Source organism: Pelobates fuscus, chromosome 2, assembly GCF_036172605.1.
Source record: "Pelobates fuscus isolate aPelFus1 chromosome 2, aPelFus1.pri, whole genome shotgun sequence".
NCBI classification, from domain to species: domain Eukaryota; kingdom Metazoa; phylum Chordata; class Amphibia; order Anura; family Pelobatidae; genus Pelobates; species Pelobates fuscus.
This window is the reverse complement of record NC_086318.1, coordinates 92,916,631-92,937,962: the sequence shown is the minus strand read 5'-3', so window position 1 is coordinate 92,937,962 and position 21,332 is coordinate 92,916,631. Positions and strand designations below refer to the sequence as shown.

At 38.0% G+C, this 21,332-nt stretch overlaps 1 protein-coding gene across 1 annotated transcript in view; it reads left to right on the top strand.

The window, feature by feature from the left end:
* CLSTN2 (calsyntenin 2) overlaps positions 1–21,332 on the top strand; it is an 827,610-nt gene that overhangs the window by 588,745 nt on the left and 217,533 nt on the right. Inside the window, exon 5 of the mRNA XM_063442469.1 lies at positions 18,929–19,078. Coding sequence (XP_063298539.1) covers positions 18,929–19,078 — 150 coding nt within the window. The remainder of the gene's footprint in view (positions 1–18,928; positions 19,079–21,332) is intronic.

Here is a 21,332-nt window from a genome sequence, read left to right as displayed (position 1 = left end):
GCCTGGAGTTTACCTTGCCCATGGATGACATGAGGGATGTAAGCATGCCATGTATATCTGTCGGGTTAGACTGGCTAGTCCCTTCCCCTGCATCAGAGTTATCAGTTGAGGTGTGCAACAGATTGTATAGTTCCGCTTTCCTGGCAGTAGCGGGGAAAGGAATGTGTCGCCTCCTGAGTTCGCTAGTTATGCGAGGGATTGTCCAGGACCTGAATGATGCAGGACTAGCCATGTCTTCTTCCGGTGGTGGGGAGTTTGGTCTAGCCGGAGTGCTCGGGATGGAGAAATCCTCTACCCCTTCTTGAGACATACTAGATGAGAAAATATACCGTTAGTGTTGAAACCCAGGGGATGTACTGGCGGGCTAATTATGCCGTGTGAGGCGAAAAAATTAATCTTGTCCTTTGGTGACAGGTGAGGCCCTGCTATTTGCCAAGTGGCTATGAGAGGCTCTATCTATGCGTTGGCGCGAGGGAATATTGAGGCCACCCATGTAGTGGCAGGAATTCGTAGGCCTCTCGATGACAATAAAAGAAAAACAGGGGAAGGGAGTGACAGGTGACGGCCTCTCTAAACTTTGCGAGGCAGCTAACTAACGTGTGGCTCGAGGGGTGTTTGCCTCCGAAACGTTTGAGGCGGGGTGTTGGCCTCGCGGACCTCTAAACTATAGGCGGTATGCCAAGAGGGGAGATACCTATTTGGGCCTATACCCCTAACTTGCCAGTACTCTATGTCCTATTTAGGGAGAACGTATGTGACACGTGAGCAGGCTTACGTACCTGATAGTATGTATACGTATATGGTGCGTAAGGTATAGAAAACCTGGATAAACCTAAAAGGGTAGAAATAGATATGATAGTATGAGAAATGGATCCTGTGATACTAACGTAGACTAGATATGCTGTGGTTGATTTTATTAACCGTATGTGTTGAAGGGGAACAATTAGAGTAAGGAAGTACCCCGCCTGATTTGTTATGGAGAAAAACCGTAACGCAGGATTAGCTTGTAGTGGCTACGTATAATGTGTATACATGGTGACCAAATTTAAAATATATATATGAGTTAAAATATGAAAATTGACCATATGCAGAAAAAGTTGACGTATGAGAGGTTAAACCAAAAGTGTGATTCAATCCTGAAAGTGTGAGATGTTGGGACCGTGTTCTGTATACACGATATATCGTTTGAGTATATGCAGAAAGGTCAGGAAATGTACGTGCCATGTAATCGGGTGTACATGGTAGTGACAACGTAATATACACAAATAAATTAGAGAAAACCTTATCACATATATATACATTATACCTATTCCTGATTAATTATCTGAGTTCTTGTGTATGTAATTTGAGTACATAAAGAAAAGTCAGCATATGACACGTGCCATGTAATGAAAAGTGTACATGGTGTGTTTAAACAGGGAGGAAAAAAAAAAAAAAAACGTTTGTTTAAAACAAATTTCCTAAGTGCAAATGGAAGGTACACAAAAAGTAAAGTTGTTCAAGCAAAACTATGTATATGTATACCAGGATAATATATCATGAACTAATAATACATGAGCCCTAACCTAGGTATAATTAATGTGACAGCATAAATTATGAAATACATGCTATAATCGTTATATGTATATAAAACAGACTGGTATTTAATGAACTATAATCTGCATTAAAAATGAATAATCCTACTATCAGGTACTAAAAACTTATCATATAGAAACAAACTGAAATAAAGGAGGGAAAAAGTAAAGCATAAGAATGCTACATACTTAGTACTTGGTTTCCGGAAACCAGAGGGTTAATTTGCCTGAGACTTTGGCCGTAAAGCGTGTGGCCGTAAAGTAAGGCTGAAAATTATTGCGACGCCGTGGGAAGTGATCCGGGCGACGGACTTACGTTTGAGAAGTCCTGAGGACTCGATCAGCGAAGAAGACCGGATTTTTTGTGCGTGGCTGGCCGTGGAAAGACCTGTAAGGAGTTCCTGGACACAGCTGACACCGAAGAAAAACGCGGAGTTTCCGAAAGCAAGATGGCGCCGTCTGTGAACCGGAAGTGGATTCAGGATGCAACGCTGACCTCGAAGGTCTGGAGCCAGGTAAGGGGTGTCCCTTAAGTAGGGAAGGGGTGTGTCATACGCCCCTCCCACAAACACAGGCCAAAAGGCCTTACTACATATATATATATATATATATATATATATACAAAATACAGAATCCAGCGCACTCACTTATTCACTAAACAATGATTTCAAATCTTAGAGATTGTAATATTTTTATTTAAAAACACCTCACCTAGGCAAAAATAATGGGGGTTTAGTTACATTATATGATCATATATTGCGTAAGCCTGCCACAACGTCAATGTACCCCATTCTTGGCAGGCTCTAGCAGCCTAATGCTTGCTCTTATGAGATTAATCCACTTACTTGGGAAATACTTCCTTACTGGGACTCTCTGCAAGTCAAGGCTAAATAGGGTCCTGGAATGAGGCACCAAGGAGTTGGCCTGGACTCCCAAATATATAAATGAAACCAAGAGGTCTGCACTCACCTGAACATGCATACATTATAGGGTGCTGCTGGGGCCAAAATACACAGATTGAATCCAGCGCAAAATCCAGTAATTTTAAAACACCTCATCTTGGCAAAAAATAATGGAGGTTTAGTTACATTATATGATCATATACTGCATAAGCCTGTTACAACATCAATGTACCCCATATTTGGCAGGTCCTACTCTAGCAGCCTAATGCTTGCTCATTTATATTTAGGGGTGCTGTGTACACATGTATTTCTAATAATGGTGTCAGTGCTCAACCTGCTTAGGAACAAGCGTTTTAAATGTCTACAAGCATGCCTTAAAGCATGCAAATTGGACCTTCATTACTGCCATTAGATTAATTGTATGCAAATTAACCTCATACATATGCAGTAACCATTTTTGTTCATTCTTTAACCTGCGGGAGTTTTTTGCACCTGAGCTGCTTACATTTCTGTTTAACAAAAAATTAATTCCATTCTAGGAGGAATGCAAAAAGAATAATAAATTAAATCCATGCAAATTGGTAATAAATTCCATTCATAGCAGATAATATTGGTTAAACCTGAGTAAAAATGTCTATGTATCATTTAAACATACACTACATAAGAATAGTTTATCGTTTTTTAACTGAGGTTTGACAACTACAATTAGTATCTATCTATCTATCTATCTATCTATCTATCTATCTATCTATCCATCTATTTCTTTCTCTCTCTCTCTCTGTCTCTCTCTCTCTCTCTCTCTCTCTCTGGTTTACTGCAAATTGCTATAATTGTGATATGATAGTTATTTGTATTGTGTTGGAAGTGAGAGTCGAGTAGACAAGCAACATAGGGCCCACCTAGGTGAATTATGCATAGAGAAGGGTTTTGAACCAGCGGGAGAGATAATTGGGATCAATGAATATCAATCAATGTTACTTCACGTAGAAGATGAGTAGCTATAAAGCCAGTAAACACCCTCCACAATTTCAGGCTCAATTACCTTTTCATTTGTAGTTAGGGACAATAGTAGTAAATGTAATATGTAGTAACATGATAGTTTCAATAGTGGTTGTGTATTGCTTGAGTCGTGAGTGTGGAGGCCTTAAAAAATAGGCAAAATTATTACATGTTGCTAAATGAATTTATTTAAAATAACCGAGCTATATGACCGTTGGCCAAAATGGTGAAATCTTGTTTCATTTGTAGTTCATGTTGTGTAAAATACTGTGGACTTCCAGTTATCCAATGATTTACTTATATCTGTTACAACTATTATTACTAGATGTTGTGGAGGCAGCCCCTATCATAAAGGTATAGCATGTGAAGGCAGCTGAGTTACGGTCAATTCTAAGAAACAGCATGAGTTTCTGAAAACAAGTCATGGATGGTGCTAAAGCATCTCTCCATATGCCATAAATAAGTGGACCAGCACTTTAACAAAACACTATTTATTGCCTGTAGGGTAAACCCTGTGTAATGGCCATTGGTTTTGTGCATTTAAGTTTTAATGACAAGACACTTTCTTAACATCTTGAAGTTATGGTAATCTAGATGATTGGTAATTGATATTTCTAGATGTAACTTTAGTAAAGGAAATAATACCTGTGCCAAATCCCTGAGCAAATTATATAATCAGAAACTTCTTAAGGAGCTGAGTTAATCTGACTGTTTATTGAGGATTGCCTCAGGAATAACTGAATAGGACACAATGTCTCGGAGTGAGATTCTTGGATTTATTGAATAACTAGTTTTTCCTCAAGAAAACTATGTGCCTAGCCATTCTACACCTAGGCCTTCCTTGGTCAGTCTTTACAAGAGGAAATTAATGTGACCGATAGATGGGAAAATTATAATTTTGTCAGAAAATTATAATTATCATGATAGTTATACAAATATAGGTGTAGCTCTTCATAAGCCTTAACTGTACAGAGACATTTAACCCCATTTGTATCTCCACTTGTAACTCTGTACTCCATCTCCCAACTTCAGTTGCGCCACTCTTCCCCTTCTCCTATACTTGCATTCCCCTAAATTGCCCCCTTATGTCTTTCTTTCCACAAATCCTCTTCCAAATCTCCTCTCACATACCATATGGGTCTCCCCAAGCCAAACAAATTGTGGTCCTCCATGACTGTAACGATGTGAGGGTTTATAATTTGTAAGGAGCCAAGGAATGCTTCAAGTCTTACTTTTTAAGATGCACACAAACTAATAGATTTTAGTTTTATCATATTTTATTATGTTATAATCAATATATACATACTTTTGATTAACATTAAGATTTGAACTCAAGAAAAAGTTTCTGATACCAGAATATATTCCTTTTTACATTTGTATCACATTCAAATGTTCCATTGGTTCTTCTTCCCTTTGTTAAAATGATTCATTGTGAAATCACCTAGTCATCCTCTATTGTGAACTGAAGTGGGTGAATAAGGTTTTTTTGGTAGCTTTTAAAACTGACTTTCCCTTAAAAACATGTAAGAGTTGTCTGTTTACACGTTTGTCTAAATCTACCTTCATGATCTCCCAAAACCATTATTCCAGATGCCAACATACATAGTGGACATATACCGTAATAATGAAATGGACATTCAAACTTACAATTGACCCATTCGTTCTTAATCAATCACATTGATAAGGCATTGCATATATATATATATATATATATATATATATATATATATGAATGAATAAGAGATGCACTCACAGGTCTTGATAAATAAAAAATCGGTATTTTATTCTCCAAAAAGGGTACACATTGTCCGATCGACGTTTCGACCCCTTAGGGTCTTCCTCAGGATCCTGAGGAAGACCCTAAGGGGTCGAAACGTCGATCGGACAATGTGTACCCTTTTTGGAGAATAAAATACTGATTTTTTATTTATCAAGACCTGTGAGTGCATCTCTTATTCATTCATATATATACTACAACGTGGGATAGCACCTAGGCATCTTAATTAATTAATTATTTGTTTTGGAAAGGGTGAGTGCCAAGGTACATACTTTTTATATATATATATACATACTGTCAGACCTTCCGGCATTCGCTAACCGTGGACTTCCGGGTTCTCGGAGCGCGGCCACTCCCCCTCCTATGACGTGGTCGTTCCCAGGGTTCATAGAGAGACCGCGTCAACACCACAGTGCTGGATCAACTCGAAAGCTCCCGCGAACTTCAAACTGAATATTTACTTCTACTGTGTATCGGACCCGGACTGTTTAATCGTTTACCCTCCTTCTCCTCTCCTACGACCTCGGACTGTTTTTGGATATTCTCTTGCCGGCTGCAACCTCGATTCTCTGTGGAATCTCTATCACCAATTTGGATTATCGCCCCTTCATAAGTTAAGTAAACCAGATTGGCTCAAGCTTAAAATATAACCATCCTAATTCTAAGTGGTTCACATTCTGTTCCACATCAACTCCTAACCTTGTTTTCAACACCTACTTATTAATTATCTGCATCCTAATTTGGAACTTCTCGCTGGTTGTGTTAAATTTACTTTATCTAAAACAACTTCAACACCGCTGCTGTTTATAACCTGCCAGGAATTAAAGAGACAGTTCAATTTGATTATCTTTTTTTATTTAAAGTAATAAACATTATCAAACTCAGAAATCTGCAGTTGTTTCCATCTTATCAACAATTGAGCATTACAGATTGATCCAGCCTAATTAATGGATACAGCAGATCTCACTTCTGAAATCACCAGATTAAACCAAAGAGTGGATACTCTTACTCAAGGCATGCAAGATCTACAGATCACCAATGAAAGAATCCTTACTTATGTAAGGGACTTGCAAACCCATACTCCTCACACAGTTACACACTCGGCTAGTGACCCTGCTGTCTCCAACCCCGAAAAATTCTCTGGAGACAGGTCCCAATACCGAGAGTTCATCAATTCTTGCAAGTTGTTGATTGCATTAAAACCCCGTTCATATCCCACTGAAAGATCTAAAGTTTGTTCTGTTATTTCATTTTTGAGAGGTGAACCCATGGCCTGGGCTCATTCCTTTCTTGAGAATGATGATCCCATATTGGATTCTCTGGATGAATTCTTTGAAGCCATGTCTCTCCTTTACGAAGACCCAAACAAACAAGCGACTGCAGATTTAACCATTAGAACACTGCAGCAAAGAAACCGGCCTGTTGAAGATTACATTGCTGAATTCAAACGATGGGCACCAGACACTCAGTGGAATGACATAACACTACGTAACCAGTTCCGTATTGGGCTATCTGAAGCTGTCAAAGATGAGCTCTCCAGAACTGAACTACCTACTACACTAAATACACTTATTCAACTGTCAATCAGTATCGACAGAAGACTTAGGGAAAGAAAAGCTGAGAAATCACTCACTAGCTCTCTATGGAAAAAACCCTTCACCTCTTCAAAGGCACCGGAGAAACCTATAACTCCCGCTGAACCTATGGAAATAGGGGTTGTGAGAAGTCCTCTTACTCCAGAAGAGAGAACCAGAAGAAGACAACTGAACCTCTGCATGTACTGTGCTTCGCAAGAACATGTGGTGCCAGACTGTCCCCTATTGAAACGTCCAAGAGGCGGTAAGCATGGTTCTACCACGACTGTAATGAGTGTACTTCCTTCTAAACCAACCCCTCATTTCTCCTCTGTCTCTCTCATATTACAGTGGGACAAAGAAAGAATTACGACTAAGGCCATTATTGATTCCGGTGCTAATGGGGTGTTCCTGGACTCATCCTTTGTTACAAAAAACAAAATTCCTTGTGTTCAAAAACGTAATTCCGTCTCTGTCAGAGTTATTGATGGCTCCTTAATCTCCTCGGGGCCCATTCGCCTTGAAACTGTCCCTTTAAGGACTACTACTAATTATGTCCATTCTGAATTTCTTGTTTTTGATGTCATAAATTCTCCTCTTTATCCAATAATATTAGGGATAGACTGGTTACGGACTCACAACCCACTTATTACATGGGCTCCTTTCTCTCTCACGTTTAACTCTGCATATTGCCAGGGAACATGTCTACAACACATCCCCATTTTGCATGTTACTAGGGAATCCACTATACCTTCCTGCTATTCAGAGTTCGCTGATGTGTTCAGTAAAAAGGAAGCAGAGACACTTCCTCCTCATCGACCCTATGATTGTCCGATTGACCTTGTTCCTGGTGCTCCTATCCCTTTTGGACATATTTATCCTCTCTCTGAATCAGAGCTAAAAACCCTCAAGGAATACCTAGATGAAAACCTCCGTAAGGGGTTCATTAGACCTTCCTGTTCACCAGCCGCTTCCAGCATGTTTTTTGTAAGAAACAAGGACCAGACTATTCGGCCAATCATCGATTACAGGTCTTTAAATAAAATAACTATCAAGAATCGTTACCCTCTTCCCCTGATCAATGAGTTGATTGAAAGATTAAGAACAGCTACCATCTACACTAATCTTGACCTTCGTGGGGCATATAACCTTGTTAGAATCAAGGCCAATGATGAATGGAAAACGGCGTTCAGAACCCGATATGGTCTTTACGAATATCTTGTCATGCCCTTCGGGCTATGTAACGCCCCTGCAACCTTTCAGCATTTCATTAACGATATCTTCCGAGATCTCCTAGACGTTTGTGTCATCATTTACTTAGATGATATTCTCATCTACTCCAACAACCTTGAAGAACACAGAAAACACGTGAGATGGGTATTATCCAGATTAAGAACACACAAATTATACGCAAAACCAGAAAAATGTATATTTGAAGTCAATGAAATCACTTTTTTGGGATATGTTATCTCCCCTCATTCAATAAGTATGGATTCCTCCAAAATAGATTGCATTGTCAACTGGTCTACTCCTACTAATACTAAAGACTTACAACGTTTTCTGGGATTTGCCAACTTCTATAGGAAGTTCATTAAAAATTACTCCAAGGTTGCTCATCCCCTCAACCTGCTCAATAGCAGTAAACGGTCCTTTGCTTGGAACGAAGAGGCTCAAGCAGCCTTTGATGAATTAAAACGGAGATTCACAAGTGCTCCCATTCTTCAACTACCTAATCCTGCTTTTCTCTACGTCATGGAAACGGATGCTTCTGACACAGCTATCGGGGCTGTCCTCTCCCAACACCAAACGCCTCAAGATCCTCTCCATCCAGTAGCTTTTTTTTCACGATCTTTGTCTCCTGCTGAACGAAATTATCCTGTAGGAGAAAAAGAATTATTAAGTATTAAAGCTGCATTCGAAAACTGGCGTCACATACTTGAAGACACACGCACTCCTGTAATTGTTTATACCGACCACAGGAACCTTGAATATCTTCATTCCAACAAAACACTCTCTGCCAGACAAGTACGCTGGAATCTTTTCTTTTCCCGTTTCAATTTTCAAATCATTTACAGACCTGGATCCCGAAACAAAAAGGCCGATGCCCTGTCCAGAATTCACCAAGATCTTCCTGTAACCGAAACTCAACCTCCTAAAATCATAGGTATTATTTCGTCATTAATTGATGATATTAAACATCTTAAAGAAGAAGATCTTGAACTTCCCAAACAAGGCAATCTATCAAAAAAGGACGGGTTGTACTACTTCAAAGACAGGTTATACATTCCTCCCTTGCTTAGGAATAAAATACTCTCCTTGATTCATGATTCCCCTCTGGCTGGTCATCCTGGTACAAGGAAAACACTGGAGCTGTCTAAAAGATATTACTGGTGGCCTCGCCAGGACAGAACCATAGAATCTTATGTAAAAAACTGCCCAACCTGTCTGAGATCAAAATCTGACCATCATCCACCATTCGGTCAATTACTGAGCCTACCTGTTCCAGAAAGACCTTGGCAGTCCATCTCAATGGATTTCTTGGTAGAACTCCCTCCTTCGCAACATCATACCACCATTCTGGTAGTGGTAGACCGTTTCACCAAGATGTCCCATTTTATTCCTTTAAAGAAATTACCCTCTTCATCTGAACTTGCAAAAGTATTCATCAACAACATCGTGAAACTCCATGGTCTTCCTGAAGAAATCATATCAGACAGAGGAACACAGTTCACCTCCAAATTCTGGAGTGAGATGTGTTCCTCCCTCAACATTCAACGTAAATTATCTTCAGCCTATCATCCCCAAACCAACGGACAAACAGAGAGAGTTAATCAATGTGTTGAACAATACTTGCGGTGTTATTGCTCTCATTTACAAGATGATTGGATCACGTGGTTACCAATGGCAGAGTTCGCATACAACAACTCGGTACACACTAGTAGCAAAATGACTCCTTTCTTCTCAAATTTTGGATTCCATCCTTCTTCATTCCCCGATCAAGGACTTCCTTCTTCTAATCCATACGTCTCCAACCATAACTCGTTCATGTCTGCCCTCTTCCTCAGGTTACGTGATAACCTTAAAAATGCATCATCTGCTCAGAAAAAGTTTTTCGATACTGGTAGACGACCTTCCCCTGCTTACAAGGTTGGTGATCTAGTATGGCTCTCTTCAAAAAACATTGTCACCAACCGTCCCTCAAAGAAACTGAGTTCACTCTTCCTTGGCCCTTTTCGTATATTGTCGCTTATCAACGAAAACGTGGTTAGATTGAAACTTCCACCTACCATGAAACTACATCCAGTCTTCCATGTGTCATTGCTTAAACCACACCGCTCCGACCCTTTCATGAGGGATGTTCTTACCACTCCTGATCCCATTCTGGTACAAGGTGAAGAGGAATACGAGGTCCAGAGGATTCTCGACTCACGAATCCATCGTGGTTCCTTACAATATCTTGTCCGGTGGAAGGGCTACGGAGTTGACGAAGACTCGTGGGTGTCGTCCTCCGCGGTGCATGCTCGTCGACTTATCAATGCGTACCATGCTCGCTACCCATCCAGACCTCGTTGACAGCATCCGGTGGCTGCTTCTTATGAGGGGGGTTCTGTCAGACCTTCCGGCATTCGCTAACCGTGGACTTCCGGGTTCTCGGAGCGCGGCCACTCCCCCTCCTATGACGTGGTCGTTCCCAGGGTTCATAGAGAGACCGCGTCAACACCACAGTGCTGGATCAACTCGAAAGCTCCCGCGAACTTCAAACTGAATATTTACTTCTACTGTGTATCGGACCCGGACTGTTTAATCGTTTACCCTCCTTCTCCTCTCCTACGACCTCGGACTGTTTTTGGATATTCTCTTGCCGGCTGCAACCTCGATTCTCTGTGGAATCTCTATCACCAATTTGGATTATCGCCCCTTCATAAGTTAAGTAAACCAGATTGGCTCAAGCTTAAAATATAACCATCCTAATTCTAAGTGGTTCACATTCTGTTCCACATCAACTCCTAACCTTGTTTTCAACACCTACTTATTAATTATCTGCATCCTAATTTGGAACTTCTCGCTGGTTGTGTTAAATTTACTTTATCTAAAACAACTTCAACACCGCTGCTGTTTATAACCTGCCAGGAATTAAAGAGACAGTTCAATTTGATTATCTTTTTTTATTTAAAGTAATAAACATTATCAAACTCAGAAATCTGCAGTTGTTTCCATCTTATCAACAATTGAGCATTACACATACTTTTGATCAGCATTAAGATTTGAACTCAAGAAAACAAGTTTCTCATACCAGAATATATTCCTTTTTGTATTATATTCATCTCTATTTCTTATCCCGACATAGAGTGCCCTTTCTTACACAAAAAAATCCCAGAATAGAAAATAACTTTTAATGTTTTTTTGTTACATTGGTTCCTCTTCCCTTTGTTAACATGATTCATTGTGGAATTATCTAGTCATCCTCTATTGTGAACTGAAGTGGGTGAATAAGGTTTTTTTTGGTAGCTTTTAAAACTGACTTTCCCTTAAAAACATGTAAGAGTTGTTTTATAACTCAGGCCAAATTTGCTGCTCCACTGATTCTGTGCTCTGTTAGGAATCAGCTTCCACAATCTACAACTGATTATAGTAGTTTGTACAGTTCTTTCTCTATGTATTTTTTTCCTTATCTTGTTCAGGTGCAGGTTCATTAACTCTCATTTTGAAAATAGCTATATAAATATGTTAAAGTTTTCACTATCATAATATACTAAGGAAGGTGTATAGCAACTATGCTACTTAGCAACTTCTTTAAGCAATACTCCACCTTTAATGAGGTCTCAGCTTGTCTTAGAATAATGTAGTATGTGCCCAAAACTAACACAGTCTGTAAGATAAGGATGAAAAACATCTTGGCATTGCTGAAAAAAATGTATTATGTTCTGCAAAACGTGCCTGGTTTAGAGATGCAATAATACTTCTCATGTGCCCCGAAGCTTATGCTATGTCAGATTACACGTTTGTCTAAATCTGTCTTCCTGATCGCCCAAAAATATTATTCCAGATGCCAACATACAATAGTGGAATGTATACTGTAATAATTAAATGGACACTCAAACATGCAATTAACGCATTTGTTCTTAATCAATCACATTGATAAGACATTGCAATGTAAAAGTGATAATAATAATAATAATAAATGTAAAAAAATAATAAATAAAAATATATGATAAATGGTGTGTAATGTTCACACACCAGTCTTGAGCTTGCCCATTCTAGAAGCTAGAATTAGGAGCTTCTCATCCATGTCTGTAAAATCTGAACTGTAATACATGTTTAACTAGGCACTACAATGGTTAATGTGTGGAGTGATAAGTTAATAGCACATTTGAAATATCTGGTACTACCAGTTTCACTCAGAACAAGAGTTTATGGGACTTACAGTTCAATTATCTGCTTTCTAGTTATAAAAATAGTTAGGTGAACTGCAAGTCTCACACAGCTTTGATATGCTTCCCATGATATGTAAAACTATTTTTTCTGAAACTACAGGTTAGGAAGGAGGAAAACAAAGAAAACCACATGCAGTTACAGTTACCACCGAGAAGAAAGTATTTTAGAATGTACAAAGCAGAAAGGAGGCAGGGTTAAGTTACGATAAGAAGTGGCAGTCATTTGGTGTCTTCTAATAGAGAAGCCAGAGATGTACCAGTTTCACCAGATGCTTAGAGAATTAAAGACTTATAAAATACTGAATTGCAAACAAATTTCCCTCAATTTCTTTTTTTTTACATTTCAGAATTTTAAGAATTCACATATTATGCTTCACTGCCTTTTAGTTGCAATAAGTGAATATTTTAGTTTACAATGTGACCCTTTACTATCTAGGATATTTATTTTTTATTTTTTTTAAATCAATTTTAGATGATTATAAAAAACGTTTCTTTTAAAAGTCTTTGCATATCAAAAGTCTACCTACACCCTCAGAGATCAGAAAGAAAAACAAATCACCATAATATTTTAAAGGGTTACTAAAGAACAAGCAATATTGAATTGACAATTTGTTTCCAAAATATAGTCTCTAACAGCCATTATAGGAAAAATATGTTAGTAAGTGTTATTTTTTTATTTTATTTTATTATTATTTAGTTTTGTTGTGCATGAGGTTGCAAGTAACAAATTAACTCACTGTTCCACACCAGCAGTAGCAAGCATGTTTAAAACAAGAAATTACATGGCATGGGAAAATAAATCAGCATAAATGTATGTTAAGTGAATCAAACCAAATATGCTTAAGGAGATTGAGAAAACCTTATTAAAATTATCAGGTCACCCCAACCATGCATGAGTTGACATGTTAAAGGCATCAGGGGTAAGTAGGCTGTTATGGAGAAGAAACAAAAAATCTAACTTGCTGTGGTTACATGGTGGTCCTGAGGAATGTTCTGTGTCAGGGGTAATATCTGTCGCAGATCGTCGCCAAGATCAGCCAATGCCCCGCTGGGGCAATACAGTACCCAGTCCTGAGAGTCCCAGTGCTTGGCCCAGCTGCTCACTCATTGGGGCCTACTGGATCATCCCTCGGTGTTGTTAGAAACCATGGTCGGTAGGGATGCATGCTCTTCAGAACCCCATGTCGGGACGTGACTGGAAGAAGGACTTGAATAGGATTGTCATTTTCTTGCATTGGATGGAAGCCGCTTCTGGGTGCAGACGCATGGGTTGCGGGCAGACGTTAAGTGTCGCTGTCTGCTATGACATTTTCAGGCTCGCTTCATTGTGCCTCTTAGATGAGTGTGAGTGCAGCGCCAAGAGTGAGTACTCATCAGTATTGTGTGTAAGAGCCTGCCATTCTCCTAGTTCTAATTTCCTCCAGAAGGCTGTGAATATGGCATCCAGCCGTGCCAGAATGTCAGACCCTTGTGCTGTGTCAGAAGGCCTAGTGACGATTGCCACCATTTTAGGGATAATGCTGCTTCATGCTGCCACAGGGCATGGAAAGGCTTTAGTGAGACCGGGATAACCCCCACCGGTCCATAGGGGGGAATGAGGGCCAATGCTCAAGATTTCAGCCATTCAGGGTGGCAGGGGAGCGGCTGCTTCCCCTGCGCAGTGCACACTTGTGGAACGTGAATTTCTGGAAGGATAGGCTGCTTATTTAGTGCCAATATGTGCCACTTGATATCACATCTTAGTTGGTGGCCCGTTTGTGTCATTTGAAGGCTGTTTATGGGCTATAGTCAGCAATATATTCCTGGTAGAGCAGGAGCAGCTCTATCCTGCGTCCGCTCAGCTCAGCGGTCAGGCCCCACCCCCGTAAGTGTTATTTAAGTATTATTTTTTAATTCAACAAATATCTTTGATACTGAATTTCAAAAGCTGGATCTCAACACCTCAAATCATATAAGTAAATGTTCTGTAAAACAAAATAGTACAACAAATAGTGCAATACAGTAAATATACAAGTTCAAGGGTAAATAATAAGGTATTATAACTCACAAGCCTAGAGTCATACCCTCATATGACTCAGGTGGTATGCGTTTCTGGACCATTCAAGGATGTCCAACTCCTTTTTCTTTCCTTTAAGGCTTGATGTTTTTTTTAAGCAGTGCTTTCCTTTTTAAAGTGCTCAGTGCTCCCTTTCTCCCTTTGGCCGATATACAGTATAGAAAAATGCCAGGTCCAGAGGGGTGGGTTCCAAAAAGGTGCTTTATTAGTAAAAAAATACTACACATAAAATAGAAATTAAAAGAGTTTTACCAGATAAATGTCTGGATAGACTTATAGTCTTTAACAGTAGTCCAATACGCGTTTTGCCCTTCCAAAGGGCTTCCTCAGTTGGCTGTCATCTGTTTTCCATCTTCTTGCTTCAAATCTGTCAAATTCCCATGTAATACTGATATTGTGAAACATCTCCAACAATATGATTTATTCCAGTGACACTTTAATGCACCATATTTGGAGTTAATAATGCAGCATAATGAGGGCTATTTCTATGGATGTAGGACTTTAACTCAGTGGGATGAAAGTTTAGCATGGTATGGCTTGAGGTTAATGCAGCAGGTATGTGGTTTACAAATATAGGTTTATGTGATAATCTAAATTCAATCAAATATTTGTTGAAACAAAGTGATATATAGAACACAGGTTTTAGGAATGGACTTAGAGTATGGTATTAAGTTGATTTCATGAGAGCCTTAAGTCATTGTTGCAGGAGTGAATAAAAAATGTATCCATGGGCAGAATCCCCTGGACTTTTTGCCACCTAGGAACACCTCGTCCCTTCTCTCGCTGCTTAATCGAATATGGGATGACCCACCAGGATGTGGGTCATCACTTAATTGTGAATTTAAGAGATGGTCTCTTCATGTGATTTATGCCTTCTCCTTCTGTAATCTACTGCATCAATGGTACAAACTGTTTTTCTGTATTGGTATGGAGGAACTTTTAATGCATATGGTGTCTCAAATTGAGCACATTTTTAATACCACTGTATACTTATGAATTGCAACTGGCACTGTCTATCTTTAAAACTACTTTTTCTTAAAAAGGGATCAAAATCTCAGCCCAAAAATTATAGGCCTCTGATGAGATTATTTGTTCTTGGATTGAACAGTGGTTAGAATATACAGTACATGGAGTAGTTGTTAAAATACATGTTCAAGTTGAGCAAAAGTGTTATGTAAAGTCCACAGTTTTCAGTTTTGGACCCTCTTCTTTTTAATCTGTTTACTCATCTCTTTATTAACCAACATTTTTAGGTTCATGGTCTTTGCAATATGAAATCTAGTTCAATAAACCTTACTCAATCTAATGTATATTCTAGTTATGTTTACCTGCATGTAGAAGGTTATATTTATCTGCCAGAAGCCACTAGTCACTAACAGAATGTCTGTACATTTGGTGAAAATGCAAACTCACATCTTGTGTTTAAACATTACAGGTTCTCATTTTTAATGTTTATGGTCTGTAATAAAATTGAAAAAATTGACAGACAGACAATTAACATAAGTTATACCCACTTTCAATTCTGCTAGGAAAACTCTAATGTAAGTATAATATAAATAGAACATCAGCAACATACCAATTTAAGAATATCTAGGATATATATTTGTATGTTCTTTCGAATAATTATCATATGTCATTGTGACTTTTGTTAATTGCAATAATAATGTACCTGTCTGCCTGTCATTCTATAAATAAAGAATAAAAAAAAAACAGTGAAGGAAGTTCAAATGGGTCATATTATTCCTACAGTCAAGCAGGATAAGGGAGTTTGTTAACTTTACCATTTCACTGTCAGCATAAGATTTGCAGTTCAGAGATTGGTAAAATGGCTATAGCAGTCTTAAATATTTTTATTTTAGAAACAGGCTGAAACGATCGTCTGGGGTTGCTGTGTCTCTCGTGCAGAGGGAACTTGCTGGCATATCGGATCTGGACTGCCTGTATGGGTGGGACCAGTCTGATATGTTTCAGAGATGTTCTCTCTGTAATGGCACAAGATGAGCAAAAAAACGCTTGAGAACTGAGCGGGGACCGACCGAAAGGCAGGCTATTTCAGCTGCTGCCCGTTCTCAGTATTCTCTTGCGACCCATTTTTTTATTTTTAAATTGTGTGATTCAGTTAGAATTTTCTACTCATTGTATTTTAGCTTCTTTTAAACTAGCAGCAGAAACAGATGTGTGAAAGGTCTGAGTTGTTTTTCAACCTATGTTAATGTATAACTATGACATATATATTTTAACATGGATACCTCTTCATGTATCATAATATGATATGTTACACAGCATGTGTTTTTTTCAAAAAGCATGTGACTTCTCTTCACCCATAATCTACATCAGAACTTGCTTGGCAAGAAGTACCTGCAGCATTAATTTATGACCTGGAAGTCAATTGGAATTAGAACACTTATTGAATTCATGTTGTGAAAAACTGAAAGCAAAAATCTGAAAGCAAAAAGGGATTTTAACTCTGTGCTAGTATGACATACCTAATAAAATACCCATGATATCTGCCTGTCTGTCTGTCTGTCTAACTCTATCTATCTGTCTGTCCAAATCTATGTCTGTCTGTCTGTCTATCTATTTAATCAATGTTGTTTAATTCATCTGCTAGTGGTTTTAAAGTTGTAACTAATCAGTGTCCGTCTATCCATCTATCTATTTATCTATCTATAAAGTAAACAGAGTGAAGGCCAGGAGTCCGGATACAAGTCAAGAGCTCATGAGATGCACCACTGTAACCACCTAATAGGGTCCAGATACAAGTCAAGGGCTCGTGAGCTGCACCACTGAAACCACCTAATAGTTTATACCAGTGGAGCTCTCCTGATGTTAGTTTCCCCTTGTGGGATTCTACACACCACTTTCTCCTATCTATCTATCTATCTATCTATCTATCTCTAAGGGTTGATAGTGGTTACTGCTTTGTCTATATAGATATTCCCTTTATACACAGCAATTTATCCACTTTATCTGCCAACTGATTAATATTCTTTTGCTATCATAAATAAGAATAGCACAATATTTTCATGATTGTTCAGATCTTACACTTGTGACTGGTAATTTTGCAGATAATGAGGATAATGTATTACTGGGCAATTTTCATTGTAATTAATTTAATAAGAACGAATTATCCTAGCTGGCACATGCTCACTGAATGTCTATTATTCTGGAAATTGTCTGGTAATTATATAATAGTATAATAGCAGTTACATACAGTAATTATGCAATATCATATATTATTTTATTATTTCTCTAAGCTAACTAAATTGTTCATATAAATGTGTAGGTGCTCTCTGAAAAAAAAAAGTGTTTAACTAACTAGGCTGATTAAATCACATTAGTACAATTTTATGTTTTTATACAGACATTATTTTAAATTTAGAATACATAGAAGTTAAATTTTAAATAATCAGTTAGAAAGCATGCGTTATTTTATAAATATTGCATATTAAAACTCTGCATATTTCCCGAGACAGTGTGTTCATATTTTATTAGCGGTGTAACCAAAATCCACAATTTCTATATCTCTTTTCTTGTCTTTCCTGCCTTTAAATTGTATGTCTCAGCCGTCCCCGAGACCATTTATTTCGTTCTCTCAGCAGTGTCCCACCACTATTTATTGCTAATTGTTCCTGTTTCCCTGTGTTCCTTTGCCGTAAGGAGGTTAAAAGTGAATTCAAACAAGGTTACTTGCTAAAGTCAAAAATGTCAGGAATTCAAAGTGAATTTAAAATTTATGGCCAGGGCGGCAAACCTGTACAAAATCTCCAAGTCAACTGTGCTTCCTGTTTTGCTACTTAAACCTTACATTTTGAAATTCAATTTCAATTCACTTTCAGTTCCTGACAATCCACACTGGAAAATGTAAACATTCCTACTCTGTGGATTGCTGGGAGCTAATTTGCTCATAAAGGCCTGGTTCAGTCTAGCTGCTCTCATGCATTATATTAGTATATTAGTAGTATTAATCGTCCTTGAAGGTTTCAAAGTAATAAAAATAATACATGTATTCAAAAAAAGATATGAAAACTACATTTGCTGTAGTATGGTTAAATGTAAAATTACTGTGGAGAATGGCTTGTGACAATGCTACTTTGATAATTATCAAGGAATCTGCATAAGCACTCAGTTATACTTAATTAAAGAAGGCAAATTCACTAGTGAATTAACTGATAAATCAGGACAAATCGATATTTCAGTTGAAAATATAAATCTTCATCAGGACCATATATGTATACATATACATATATGCTTTTACAAATATGGTCCTGATGAAAATTTAGATTTTAAACTGAAATATCGATTTGTTTGACCATTAAAAGTTTTATTTCAAAGCCAGGAGTGTTGACCTTTTCTGGTATATTGACTATACATTACTGCTGGTTGTAGGCACCGTCCATTATTATTATTGTAATTTGTGAACATTTGTGTGCATACCAGAGTGTTCATGGAGTGTGTATATATATATATATATATATATATATATATATATATTGGAATATATGTATTCTTCACATTGGACACATATGAAGGACTTTTAGGCTATGATAGAAGTTTGTGGAAATAACATTTATCTTCCTAACCATGATGTGTGATATTTTTATCTTTAAGGTAACATCAGGAACACGGAGAAGCTTAGCTATGATAAGCAGCGCCAGTACGAGATTAAAGTCACTGCTTATGACTGTGGGCAGAAACATGCAGCTGAAGAGGTCACAGTCAAAGTGGATGTCAAGCCTGTGTGCAAGCCTGGTTGGCAAGGTATCAGACCTTTTTTTCCCCCATATCTACTGTTGGGAATCAATATTTTCTGTCTGTACAGATAGACATCTAATCATTTGCCCCTGCCCTTAAGATTGCTCTTTAAAAAAAAACAAAAAAAAAAACAGTCCTCTCTCTTCGTGCCATCTGATAAGCACTAGAACGTGGTCTGTGACCTTCTGGGTTCCGTTCTGCTCATACCACTCAAGTACAGCAGGAGGTTCTTTTTGAAATATTGTTGCTCTTTTATTCAGGCAAGGAGTGGAAACTGCTGAGAAAGAAAAAATATATTTCAGGAGTTAAAAGAAGAATCAGTTGTACTGTAAAATAAGAGTAGTTTATTTGCTGTCTGATGTGCCTTATTAGATGCATATTGCGATCATCCACAATTCAGTCTTGTGGCAACCTCCAGTGACCTGCTATTGGGAAGTTGGGAACCGTGATAATAAATGTGAAAGTATGTGTTATAAGTGTTAAAATTATAGTATATTTTATCAGTTAATTCACTGCTGAAGATATATTATCATTTTACTTGTAGATACTGAAACATTTTTCAAGAGTTTCTTGTTCACTCGAAACAAACAAAGTATCTTACAGTAATTTTTTATGAACGATCATTTTCCCATGTCAACACAGCAGTTTTACACTGACACAGCTCAATGTGATAAAATATTTCTTCATGTAGGTGCTTGTTACCAACATAGGTTGAGACTTATTTCTCCAAATAATGAGCATGGGATTTTAAAAATAGTGTTAAAAGTATACTTCTCTTTATATAAAACATATATTATGAATTTGCATAATATAACCTATTATTTTAAAGAAACATATCAAGACTTTACTTTTTACTGTTCCTTTAAATATTTGTGTACGTTTTAATGCAATGTGTATCAAGTCTCCTCACAAGTTCTTACACACATATTATTAAAGATATTTCCACCTGAGTGCTCAGAAAAGTACATTACTAAAAATAATAATGTTTTTGGAGTAGGTTTGTGCAGACTTCCAAACAGTCAGATTTCAGCAGGACAGTCCCTATTTTAGGCTCCTGTCCTACTGTCCTGATTTTGTTCTTCCTGGGAACAAAAGTGCAAGGGCATCATTAGACACACTAGTCCTGTGTGGCAAGCACAAGGACCATGCAGAGACCGCTTCAGCATCACTCTCTTTATGGTCTTCCATGTTGAGGTTTGGCCTTAAGACTATTTATCAGCTTGGTGTGTGTGACATAAGGTTGATACTCCCCTTCAGTGTGTGTGAACCCACCCCTTTCGGTGGGTAGGCCCTATCCATATGGGCGTTTCCAGTGACACAAGTATCACTGGTGACTTCCCCTAGGCCCTGCCCATCAAATGTCAGGAAGTATAGGTAGGGGATGTATAATAATTAATATACTAATGTTCGGATGTTCAGATACTGAACTACAACTCACACACAAATCTAAGTCTCTGTAATTCTACCACAATTACTCTTACCTTAAAAGACTATCCCCCAATACTAGGTTTACAGAAAGGCATCCACAACACCCTATGTCACTATGTCACACTATGCCCTATTAATGGGATACACACAAACACTTACTTATAACGGTAACATGTTAACTCAACTTCCTCAAACTTATACCTCCCAGTCTCTTTTCATCTTTTTCTTTCTTCATCTCCATTTAGATAATGCCACCAATGACTCTCAAATTCCTTTCTCCACTGCCCGGTGCATCATCATCATGGCCTACCACCTAATGTCATGGCATGTCATCCTTTGCTCAATTGAGCAACTCTCTGTATGACAATTTGGTTGGAACCAAAAAAATAAGTAAATAACAATGAGCTAGTGGGGCAGTTTCTCTGATCTTCTCAGCTGGTTCTTGATCTGTGATCATTGCATTTCGCACATTTGCCCACATTGTCCTATAGTCAATGAGGGCATGCATAGACCAATTAGGATAGAGAATGTAGAGAAGTAAATCATGTACAGTGATATCTTTGTACATGGTACCAACAGCCTCAGAAGAAAATATGTACATAGTGAATTTTCAATTTACTTACAAAATAATCAACTTAACTGGCTCATCAGTTTCAATTTAAACGTTTCATCTATCACTGAGTCACACAGACTTAAAAGAGCACTGTGCCAAGTTAACCAATGCTATTGAAAAAATAGCTTAGAAACAAGATGCTTAAGGACGTAGAATTGGATTTGAAATGCTTAAATAACACTCTCTAATCATTATTAGAAATGACCACACAATTCAATT